Raw genomic sequence first — 12,527 nt, 5'->3', positions numbered from 1 at the left:
TTGATCAGCCATCTTTTTTGCCCGTGACACTTATGTGTGACTTCAAGTGCTTGCCTATGCTTGACGTCTTTTGGCTGCGATACAAGTTTGATTGATGTAGTAAAACGGGCTACATTTCCAAGTTTTGTTGCAAAAAGTAGAACCATCTTCTACTTTCTGCAGCCAACTTTTTCAACTTGCAACAAAAGAATTGCTGCGACAAAAGTTGGTTCGCCGGTAGTAAAATATTTAGTAGTAAAATATTTTATTTTTTATTTTTATTTCTTTTTTTTTTTTTGGGGGGGGGGGGGGGCAATGCTGCCGCAAAAGTTGTACGATTTTGCTGCTCGCATTACCGTACCGTTAAGGCCCGCATCTCAACGTTTAGATTATCACAGGCTTTTCACACGTCCGCAAAGCTCTTTTATAACATTTAGAACAAGGTCAGACATTGATGTGATGATATAAGGCATGTCTACTCCAAAGGAAAAAACGCCCCAGTTGATGTTATGCAAAATAACTATAAATGGTATGCATAATGTGGGATCTCATAAAGCGGACGGAAACAGATTGGAATATGCGATTTGTGTTTTCGATAAAGTTGGACGTTAGTGCAACCCTTGATATTGCGTAGAGTAAGCCTATTTTATCCTCGGTATTTGCTCATTTCGTATCATTTAGAACAGGGTGTAATTCAACGCGGAGATGTCACGTTTTGTTCGCCTTCTATTTCACACGTCTTTTTTACATTTTCTTAGTACAACTATACATAACAAGTGCCCCTGGAATGAGTAAGATCCCAAGCCATTCCTGGTTGTCTGGTCATCCCCAGAAATCCAATCGCCACTGCCACATTTCTGGCATATTTCCAATTCTCGGGGCATTTGCTGAACTTAAGTATAGACATAGCTTTTTTGCGCAAGAAACAAGGGAATTCGCACCCCTAGACACGCTAGCGCGCTCTTTACTGTAGGCACACGCCATACGTGTGCGTGTGACTGTGACATAAATACGGGCTTAGCGCGCGCATTTTCGTTAATTTGATTCAAAAGGTTTGTTGACTTGAAAGAGTTTCCTTCCAGAAATACAGATAAGCCAGTATCACATGCGCAAGCCATTTGTTCCGCCGGCCGCTCGAGTGAGATCTATTCCGTATGTCTCACCAGGTGCAGGCATCGCATACGATCATGACAACCTTCCAAAGCTCGTCGCCGTGCACTACGTTGTATACATGCCGCAATCCGCACAGTCTCGGGAATCAGTTAAAAGTGAACCGCGGGAAGAAGCAGACTGCTCCGTGATTACACTACCTGCGAAACAAGAGTCTACCATTTGCCCGACATCCCCGGTGAAATCAGATGGCAGTTCTCTATGTGACGACAGGAATGGTGCCTGGTGTGGTGGAGATGATGAGGCTGGACGCAGTTTACTGGAGCTCCCAGGCCAGGACGAGGAGAAAGGTGTGTCGCCGGTGCGTGCGTGCTTGGGGGACGAGGGAGACGGATCCCGGAGAAGCGTCGATTATAAGTATTTGAAGGCGAAGCTACTGCAGCAGATACCACCCACTCCCGTGGATGACGAGATGATTCCAGATAACACGGTAAGGAGGGTGGCAATGTTGTTGGCGGTAGTTTGGGTAATGATGTGGTATTTTTTATTATGATGATAACGAGATGATTACTGATGACACGGTAAGGAGGGTGGCAATGTTGTTCGTGGTAGTTTGGATAATGATATTTTTTATAATGATAACGAGATGATTACTGATGACACGGTAAGGACGGTGACAATTATAATGGTGTTGGGGGTATTTTAGATAATAATAATGTGATTATTTTGATGATGATGAGATAATTCCTGATGAGACAGTTAAGGGGAGACAATGGTGATTATGGTGGTTTTGATGATGGTGATGATAGTGCTGGTGATGGTTTTTTATGATGATGATGAGATGATTCCTGATGACATCCATTAATTTTAGCTTACGATGGTGGCGATGATCATGATAATGATGATAATGACAGATTGATTATGGAGAAAAATGTAACTTAATGACTATTAAGATTATCTATATGTCGGTCCGTCCGTATCTGTCTGTCTGTCCTTATTGGTCTGTCTGCCTCCATTTTAGTTGTCGTCTCAGCCATGTGCTAACAATTAATTCTGCCATTTCCAGGATTATTATGAAGCTGGATCGATAGAGATGGACCCAGACATAGCAAGTGGAATACAATACTTCACTGGCTCATGGCATCCGGGACAGTCCAACGGAAGTTTGCAAGAGACTGCAACCAGCAGCCGAGATGAGAGAGAAACTGTCACCAGCAATAAGGAGCCGAGGGGGACTGGATCCGATAACACTCTAGAGAGAAGGACTGGGACCAAAAGTACAGAGTTGCTTGAGTCAGAATCTGATAAAGAAGAAAAGCAAATAACTGAAAATACCATCAAGGGTTGTAGTGAAACAGGCATCAATAATAAGACAAGAAGGAACTCTACCGAGACTGGTACGAACCTCGCCGCAGATCCCGAAAGGGTCGAAAGAACTGTACGGTTAGCAATGTTTTCACTGTGTCGCCGCATGGAAAAATTAAAAAATGAGATAATGCAAGAAACGAACGTCGAGGAACGGCGGGCAAAAATTGCCGAGTTAGTCAAGACCAGGGAAAAGGCCAAACAGATTTTGGACAAGCTCAGAGCGATCCTGAGAACGAAAGCGGGAGCGAACCACAGATGGAGAGTAGAGAAGAGAAAACGCTTTGAAGAGTCGTGGCCCGACACATACGAAGGCTTGTGTGAAAAGATGAGAGAATGCGTGACTGATGATGAGACGAGGACGACAGGGTTCGTGACGAGCGAAAAGGACTGCGTGACACGGAAGAGAATAGTAAGCGATGACGCACAAGTTGGAAAAGAAAAAAAGCAAGGTTTCGGAAATGAGAAACATGCGGAACCTACTCCTGCAAAGAAAAAAAGATTTGACGAGTATGCCGCCATTGAAGCAGAGGAAAGCACGAATCAGTGTTCCCGTAAGATTGAATCACGTGACAATCACAGTCACGCTTTCGGCGAGCAGCGCTGCCATGGTGATTGCCAAGCTGATACGCTCGCCTCGCCGCAATCTCATGGAAACAATCGCGTATCGCTGAACGCAGGCTCAGTTCCCAATGAAGCGCTTCATGTGACGTCACGCTCGCAGACACGTGACAACATGAATAATTTCCCCACGTCTCCCAGCAGGAAAATCGAGAAAAAAATCAAGAAACTCCGTAACAAACGGCAGAAGTTGATGGAAGCCATACAGCGAATCAGCGCGCTTCAGAACTGTCCAACCAGGGAGAGTCACGCAAGTCAGCCTGTCACGCGTGACGTGCAGTGAGAGTCACCATGTGTACACTTCTTTCCCATTTACTTGTTTAACGTTTTGTTCAATTTGGCATCTGAATGATACATTTGGATTTTCCTAATAGAAGCTGTAATATAGAAAACGCTTTTTATACATGAAAATATTTTTACATGATAAATGAAATGTTTTATTATAAAAGTTGTCGGCTATATCGATCGTTGTTGTTTTCTCCTGTTGTTGCTAGGGGTTACAATATTTGTGCTACATTGCACTAACAAAATGTACATACTGTGGCCCGTTTTTAAGATGGGATTTGGTGGCTTTAACAGGTCTCGTTTTCTGTTAAAAATCATCGAATATTGTTACGTAATCGACCGGAAGTAAACTGGTAAATGCGGCTTTAACTTCCAGCTGTACACAAACTCTGACCTGTCCAAGCCTCGACTTTTGCGCTAATCATATACGAAATACCGGCATTCGTAGATGTTAATCTAAAAATTTACATCTCGACTCAAACATACACTCAACCTCCCATATACTTCTACCGGTGATATTTTACATGACTTTTTATTACTTTTGTGGGTTTTTATTCAAATTCCATGACATTACTTGATTTTTCGCATGCGCACTCTATTGCTTGTTCTGTCTGTGCCTCTCCCCCACCCCCGGAAATCTTAGGGCTGGCGCTTTGATACTAGACATCTATACAAGAAGAAAAGTCATTGAAAAATACCATTCACGTACAAAATCAAGGCTCTAAAGCAGGTGGGTTTCCGTCTGATCGATGTCAAGAGTACACGCCAAGTCTGATACTTGTTGGAATGGCTAAATGCGCGCATTTAAGGAATGGGAGACGATGGCCGGTAGTCATGTCTTATTGGCAGTGAGTGTCATTTTCACACTACACTCAGCCATGAGTGTAAACTACCATATCATCAGACCTTTGAGTACTGTTTGGGTTTTCTGAAGTTTTTCGGGTTTTCTGTGGCTGGTGTGACGTCACAGAATCCTCCTATCCCTTGGTTGTCTCTCCCCAGCTCCCTTACTTCAGTGCCAACCACAGGGATCCCAAACTTCCAAACCTGGACTTGGCTTACATATCCAATATCTCAAATAAAATCATTTTTTTCTTATATTATCTTTGGCAACAGGTGTGTTTATTTGCTGATTTTTGCGCGCGAAAGTTGGCTGTACAAATTTCGAGTTCTTTACTATTTAACCAGATGGTCATCACATAATTGGTACACACAAAAAATATTCTCGAATTCGTTAAGAGATGGATTAGTCATTAATTATTTTGTTTTTCGCACGTTTTGTCCGAAGCGTTGATTCATTCCCAATAAAAGAGTGCCGTAAAACAAAGCCGTAAACTAATTCCCAACAAAAGTTGCCGAATCAAAGTAATCTATGTAGGCTTTTAACGTACACAGTAATCCTTTTTCGGCAAAATATAAAGGCGGCGTGAATGGCGCGCTGTGATTACAAGTAAACTATTATTATTTAAAAGGATTTAGCCGAGTCTAACAGTGCTATAATGAACACGTGCACTAGGTATTACGGTCTTACCCCCGTCATTCGCAAACAAAATATCAGTAATAACAGGGGACAGCATGACCAATGAGAAAGGCGGTTTAAACAAACTACAATAAAAATGGATTGTGTGTGAATACACTATACCAAATCCTAAAAACAACAAAAATCAAACAGCTCACGGAAGGAAAGCATGAAGTAGCATTGTTTTGACGATTGGTGTTTTTAACCCACCATATTCTTGCTGTTCCGAGGGCGTATTTATAGTAATATCGATTTCATTGCTAGTGGTACGTAGGTAGACCAATTGCCGCGCGATATAACAATTCATGGGCACGGCACCGACGTTAATAATCGCTTTTTTATTGGACGCAATTACCGCGTTCTTGGCAAGATCAAAGCGAAGATCAGAGCGAACTTTCGCATCTTTTAAGGTTTTTCATAAACAAGTTTAAGTTCTCGGTAACTTCACTTTACAACTTCAATTTACTTTTTTCAAATATCAATCTGTAACCGTTGAATGAAGCATAAGCACTAGTTCAATTAAATTTCAATCCAGTTAGTAGAAAAAAGAAACTGACGGATTTGAAGTAGATTATAGCCAATGTCACCCCTCTTAAATTTTAAAGTTATAAGAAGTCATAATACCCTTTTGAACGCTTTCGCGAATGAGTTTTATAATTGTGACTAGCTGGCCTCGAAGCTTTCTCAATAGCTGTATCGAACTCGCTATACATAGTAAATATTTTGTCCTGTAAGCCATGAAAGTAACACGACATTTGGTGATTTGAAAATTTTGTTCGGCATTATCATTTTTTGAAGCGCGATTTTATGAGTTTCCGTTACACTGTTATGTTTGTTCGATTTTAACTATTACTTTTAATAACATACTACATAAGAATGGATTTAAGACACTTTAAAGTATTATATTTTAATTACGTTTCGCACGAGGATGATATGGTCAGGCGAATTATTACCTCGGTCAAATAAAATCTAATATCCTACCGTGAATCCGAGCACATTGTGTTTCTCTGTCGGCTTTTTGTGTAATCAAACAGCAAATAAAACCATTGTCGGTAAAATTTTCTTTTTATCAATCAAACCATTACTTGGACAAGGACACTTATTAATTTCATCAAGTTTTCATTATTAGCAGTGTACGAAGACTCAACTTCCTTTGTGAAGAACAAGGCAATCTAGCATTTTACCAATTAGACTATAACAGAAATCGTTTCTTATTCTATCTTTATTATCGCATTTTTTGTTAAAAGAAAAACGAACCTACACCAAAAGCAATGCCGCTCAAAAGAATCAATATTTTGTACAAGACTCCATCAATAGAATACTAAGAGCGGGCCAAGCGTTGTGTTAAGTGGGTTTAGGTTGTTTTTTGTATTGTGCTCGCTTCAAGACTCACTTTACTGACTTGTTAGAATGTTCCAGTTTTCAAATATGAGCATGAGTTATTGTGTAGGTGTATCTTAATTGCACGGACTAGGCCCAAGCTCATTTTCTTAGGTCCACCAATATTTGGTTAAATGCAACAAGGGGATAACAGTGGTTGAATTAACGATAGCTTAGTGGTACATGGGCTTACCATCATGGAAAGGGAGGGGGTGGGGGAGGTCATAGGATGATGGTCAGGGGAGGGGGAACGGTCAGAGGATGGGATGATGGTCAGGGGAGGGGAGGGGTGGGGGAGGGATCACAGTCGGGAGTATAGGGAAGATCAGGGGAGGTTGGAGGGATGCGTTCGGGGGAAGGGAGGACTGCTGGGACTGTGAGAAAGAAGACTGGAGGTAAGGGGAGGGGGAAGGGGAAACGTAAGGGGCGGGTCCTGTCGGAGAATGGGGGAGACGGTCTGGAGAGAGGGGTAGGAGGGGCGGTTAAGGGAAACCGGTTAAGGAACCCAAAATTATAGGTGTAATTGTAATGAAATCTTCATATTGAGAGTCTTTGGGAGGGTGTGGGTGGTGTGGGGTGTGGAGGAAGAATATATACATATAGTGGGAGGTGAATTTATTTAAAAAAAGAGTGGTTTAGGGGAGGGGAGGGTAATACACGCTCTATTGGCAGTAAGTATGGTAGTGCGCTCCTCCAGTGTTGAAATTTAAAAAAAAATCAGTTTCCAAACCTCCAAGTTGCTTAGTTCCTACCATAAGCCATCTACTCGACAAATCCCGAAACTCCGAAAACAGTATTTTCCGAATAAACCCACTAGAGAGCCGGCTAGCACGCTGCTTGATACAGATTATACTTCTTTCTATTAATAAAACTAAAAATATTTTGAAGAATTAAATATTGGGGCATAGATAGTCATAAGATATGATAAGATGTTCCTATAACAATGACAGCTCCTTTTTCTGCTCCGACGAAGGGCTAATACTTAAAAGGTCAGCGAAAACAATCTGTTTTACCAAGGCATAAAACATTCCTCTCTCTTTGTGTTGATTTATTTTGACCCCAACACGCCTACGCAGACCATCTAGTTTTCTACAGCTTGTCTGTAGTCTTTAAAGTCATACCCTCTTGGATACATGGTATAACTAGAAAGACTACAGACAAACTGTAGAAAAAACTAGATGGTCTGCGTAGGTGGTGTAGAGCAAGTTCTTTTGCTCCAACGAAAGGCTAACGATCGAAACGTCAGCGCAACAACTACTCTGTTTCACAGAGGCGTTCAACATACTTTTTCAACCTTGTGTTGGTTTATACCTCTTAGATACAACCTTCATAACAAGAGTTCATTCTGAAGATTGGAATTCTGAGACATGTTATTGCCCCTGTGACCCTATTTGTCCACTAGCATTCTTTTAGATATTCTACTTTGTTGAAGCGATCAGAGCATGATCCCAATCCGACAACACATTTGAAAGGAAATGGTAAACAACGTATTGTCTTTGAGAATCCGACACAGCAAGAAAATTTTTCTAATTGCAAAGTCGGTGGGATGCCAGCAAAAGGCACCGCGCCGGGGAAGATTGCCTGGGCAGGATATTAAGACATCCAAACTACCATCCTCAAAGAGAAAGTTTTTTTTCTTAATAACTTTTAGTTCAATTTCGCTCAGGAAAATATCTCACGGTATTTAGGAACACCTTTCTCTAATACACTCGACCGGCGGAATTTTCCAATGAATGTTCTCACGAGATTTTCTTACCAATTTGCACATTAAAAAAAAAAACTTAATTACGGCAGAAGAAGTTTAAATTCAGTCCAAAGAAAACAAATTACAAATAGAATCCATTACAGAGAGGGCCCTTTGGCGGGTACACAAAAAAGTAAGAAACACCCCACCCTTTCCACAAACGATCGACACATTGAATTAATTGGAAAGAGTAGAGATATAGCGATGATATAGATATACAGAATGATTTGGCAGATCTAGCTTTTGCTGTAAAATAGCATAGCAAAATAGCACTTTCTGAATTGACAACAGTGGGAGGAAGTAGCCCGAAAACCAAGGAGGTGTCTAGACCCGGTTCTTGACGCTGATTTGTATTCTCAATGAAGACGAAAGGTGTAACTTTGATGACTAGTTTAATGAATGAATCAATAGAGTAATTTTTGATTAATGGTTTTCTTATATTATTGCTCCTTAATGACTCTTTATGAGCGGCGGCGTGTCGTACCGTGCGACATCTTGGATGTTATGTCTGACATTCTCTTACAAACAATTTAGCGGTGCAACAAGAAACAACGTCTGGATTATATACTGAATGGAGTTTATTAATAACAGCGTTTGGTACAAATTGGCGCATCCTGTAGTAAAATCACAACACGTAATCATTACGAATGGGAAATTGGCTGGATTTGGCAAATAAAAAGGAAGTTGGCAAAAAAGCAATCAACTCTTTGTAGAATAAAAAATAAAAGATGAGAAATTGTTTTGTTTGCTTGAAAGAACATAAAATATTGTACTTCGTGACAGTGAAATTGAAAAGCAAATAAAAAAAAATAAACATATCACAAGAAAGTAGTACTTTGGAAAAATATTTTTGAATTTACATAAAGAAAATAAATGGAAATAATTTGTAACCCCGAAACAACGGTGGCACAACGAGGGCCGCGAAATTCAACAAACAATCAAATTAGTGAGAATAGCAGCACGGGAACAATACTCTGACACATTTCACTCGTTCCACGTTGTTCGAAGGAAATTTTATTGCTCTTCCGGGTTTGGACGATTTTGAGATTGGGAAACTCCCCTCAATCCGAGTTTTTTTTTTTTTTTTAATTTGGTGAATATTAGTTTAAAACCTCATTTAAGAACTTGATTTCCTTTTAGATGGTTTATTCGAGATGTCTTTAGACATTTTGTCTTTTAGATAGAATAAAAACAATAACAAAGTTGTGGCTTACTAGGACTATTTATGCTCTCGATACTACCATGTCTAGAGGATCCAGAACTGGTCTGTCTCGGCCGCATATTTGGTCCCATACGATCGCAAAGGATGCTGGTTCTCCGGCAGTGTTGTTTCGTTTGAGATAGGTGATTAGAAACAAGCGACAGCATTCAGGAGCGCTTTTAAGGTAATTTGTTTTTTAGCTAAACTAAGGCGGGGACGCCACAAGATTTCACCAATTACTGTGGGCCTTGGACACGGTACAAATTACTGCATCTTATTGCGAACTTCTAACTAAAAGCTGCAATTAAACAAGAAATGCAAGAAATCTAACATTTCTCGCAGCCGAGGTATTACCTGTAGTACTCAAGGTGAACAAAAAAATGCTAGGAGGATAGGGGACTGGGGCTGGAGCAAGTGCATGAAAACGAGGGTACCCTGAGTATCAGGCTCTCTAGGAGACTGGGGAGAGACTGAGAGAGAGAGACTGGGAGAGAGACTGAAAGAACCTGAAAGTCAGAAAATTAATGGAATGCACTTTTGCTATCATGCTTTTGGTGTTGACCCGACAGCCTCGTCTCCATACTCGCCCCAGTTCTCTCATGTGATAACGAACCAGATCTTAGATGAACATTACCAAAAGGACATTCAACTTCTTATAAAACCTGTGGCTTCGCAAAGGGCTTGTCCTAAGTGTTCAACTCCTCCACAAAAAGGATAACAAGAGGTTTCAATCCTATTTGAGATGAAGTAAATAAAGTGACAGGTGAAAGAAGCAAAGAAAGAAGCAAAGAAATTCACCGAGGGCGGATCCGAAAAGACGTTAGATAAGGAAGCATTCCGGGTAACACTAAATGTCTTTTCTGTCATTTTTTTTTTCGTAATATTTGGCTGGTCTTTGTTTTTTAAGTTGAACATCTCACTAAAGGGCGTGGAATCAATCAATCAGACCACGCCCATAACAAGTGTACCACAGTGTCTGAACAAGTCTCATCCGGGTATTCGGAAGTCTCAAATGGGGTCTGGAGAAAGTTATCCGGGTATTTGGAAAGTGTCATACGGGGTTTGTAGGAAGCCTAGTAGGCATAACGTACGCGAGAGCACCACAAGCGTTCACTCAGCGAAGGAAACAAACTTTGAAACTAAAGCTAATAAACTAATTGGGTTTTTACCGTAGTTTGCTAAAATGATTTTGATAAGGTATCCTTGAAAAGGCATACTTTTTAAGCATGACTTTATTTCGCTCGGGGATATTTTGACTAGATTTTATGTAGTCTTGTGATTATGTTATCAAAAGACGGGTGTATTATACAGGTGAAATAGCACATAGAAGCATTTAACGATCTCTAAAATGGAATAAAAGCGGCTAATATATATTGCCTATGGCTCGAGTAGTGGGAAATAAATCAAGAATTGAACATAAGTGATGGTAATATTTCTGATTTCTGCTACTGTTTCTTTTCACTCCTGCTATCGTTAGCCTAAGGTCGTATTTGAGCACCATATCTTGGAAAGGTCACTCCATCTCACGCCCACCAGACAGCTGTACATCCATACTCCATCTTATAAACACACCACCAGTATCTCAGACACTTTCAGCTTTCCACCTTCAAACAAATACGAAACTTCCTCTTTAGGAAAATACATGCATAACAACTACCTTATAATGGTTAGTTTTAAAGGTGGTAGGTCAATACCTAAGAACGATTTGAAACCTTTTGAGACCTTGAGCACCCAGAACCGCCATTTACCAGAACTGCCATTTTTCATTTCTCACAGAAACATATATTATTTCATTAAAGCGCGAACGTTAATTCAAAGTAATTTCCACATAAAAAAATTAACAGGCACAGAGGCAAAAGTATTTTGTCGTGAAAAATACCGCGTTGAGACTAAACTACATAAACGAATTCTCGCAAGATACTCTCCGGATTTCGGAAAGAAATGCAAAACTCATAGCGCGAAGGAGAAAGAAGTTAGGCTGATTGGGCAATTGAGAGAGGCGGAAAGCCTTTTCGGTGAGCTTTCAACGGAACCATCAAACGTTTCGAAGAGACTGAACGCTAAACAACAAAAGATGTTTGTTTGGTACTTCGCATATATATTTTTTCAACAGCATAATGAGCTTCGGAAGACGTGTCGGAAGATATTTATATTTATACGTATGGAATTGCACCTATATGAAAGAGAATAGACAACTGACGGAAATTCAGACTTATGGGTATTATTTTGCCTTTAGAATCACGGTTATGCGATTGTTATCTCATTCGCTTTTATGCAAACTTGTCAGTATTTTGACGGATTATTGATCTGGCCCTCTCAAAAGATAATGGAACAAAATTACCCCAGAACAAAACAAGTTTAGATAGTAATGCTTTAATAAGACGTTTAGCCTGCAATCAATCTTCAGGAGGTCTTTTTTGTGAAGACGTGGGGGCAGTAGAATGAAGAACAGCGGGAGATTTTTGGAGCTCTTTCGTTAGGAATCAATTTGGCGGGGTAGCATAGAATACGTATGGCGCGCTCTCAGAGCTCACATCAGGCCATACTTCTTGAGAGGCTGCTTGCTTTGAAACCTCACAGTAGGGCACGCTCTTCCATTAAAAACGATCATAATAAGAACTGATGGCTCCAAAATGGGCAAGCGTGCTACACGCGGGGTGGCTTTAGTTTATCGGGGCCATTTTCTATAGAAAAAAGTCAACCGGCGTGGTTGAATCGGTTTGATTCTGTTTGGTTTTGAAAGCGGTCTTTGTTGGACGTGTCTAAAAGACAAACAAATAAAAAACAGAGAGACAAATGAAGTAAAATACAAAACATACTGTTTTTGTGTTGTGAAACGCTAAGAATCAATTTGGACGTGTCACCGAAAAGTGTAGAACAAATAAATAATTCAAAGACAAGTTGGAGTGTTTGGTCGCCGTTAATTTGTAGATGATATTCAAAAATACTCGAGAAGTCGCTTAAGGCTGATTGCCTATAAAGGATATTGATTTCTTGAGAATACCACAAAAAGCAAATTATAGATAAGTAATACCAACTAGAAGTAAACAACGGTGTAAGTGTAATTGAGGCCCGCTATGAGCACCAGTTTCATCGACTTAATGGCTTCAAACTCTTTTAAGCATATCGCTCTTTATAATTGTCCCCTGCCTTAATGTCACGTTTATTATTGAAACGTCGACCAACCATTCTAGTCTTATTTCCTCTAATAAAAGTCGAATTGCTACGGAAACAATCAGTTTTATCGCTATAGAAACAGTTTAGCGCGTTATCATAACCCGGCAAGTGAGTTCCAAAATCAACACCTGTTCCCTTGAAAAGTA

General features: G+C 40.3%; 1 protein-coding gene across 2 annotated transcripts in view; it reads left to right on the top strand.

The window, feature by feature from the left end:
* The window catches only part of LOC5503818, a 29,424-nt gene extending 25,886 nt beyond the window's left edge, over nt 1-3,538 (top strand). The window contains exons 4-5 of one of the 2 annotated variants that reach the window (XM_001624715.3): nt 1,146-1,579; nt 2,156-3,538. In XM_001624715.3, the coding sequence (XP_001624765.2) occupies nt 1,146-1,579; nt 2,156-3,358 (1,637 nt within the window). In that variant the 3' untranslated portion in view covers nt 3,359-3,538. Of the gene's footprint in view, nt 1-1,061; nt 1,580-2,155 lie in introns of both variants that reach the window. The other variant, XM_032372033.2, reaches the window with a different exon arrangement.
* The last annotated feature ends 8,989 nt before the right edge of the window (nt 3,539-12,527 follow it).

The sequence above is a fragment of the Nematostella vectensis genome, chromosome 9 (assembly GCF_932526225.1).
Source record: "Nematostella vectensis chromosome 9, jaNemVect1.1, whole genome shotgun sequence".
Lineage (NCBI taxonomy): Eukaryota > Metazoa > Cnidaria > Anthozoa > Actiniaria > Edwardsiidae > Nematostella > Nematostella vectensis.
This window is presented reverse-complemented; position numbering and strand designations above follow the sequence as displayed.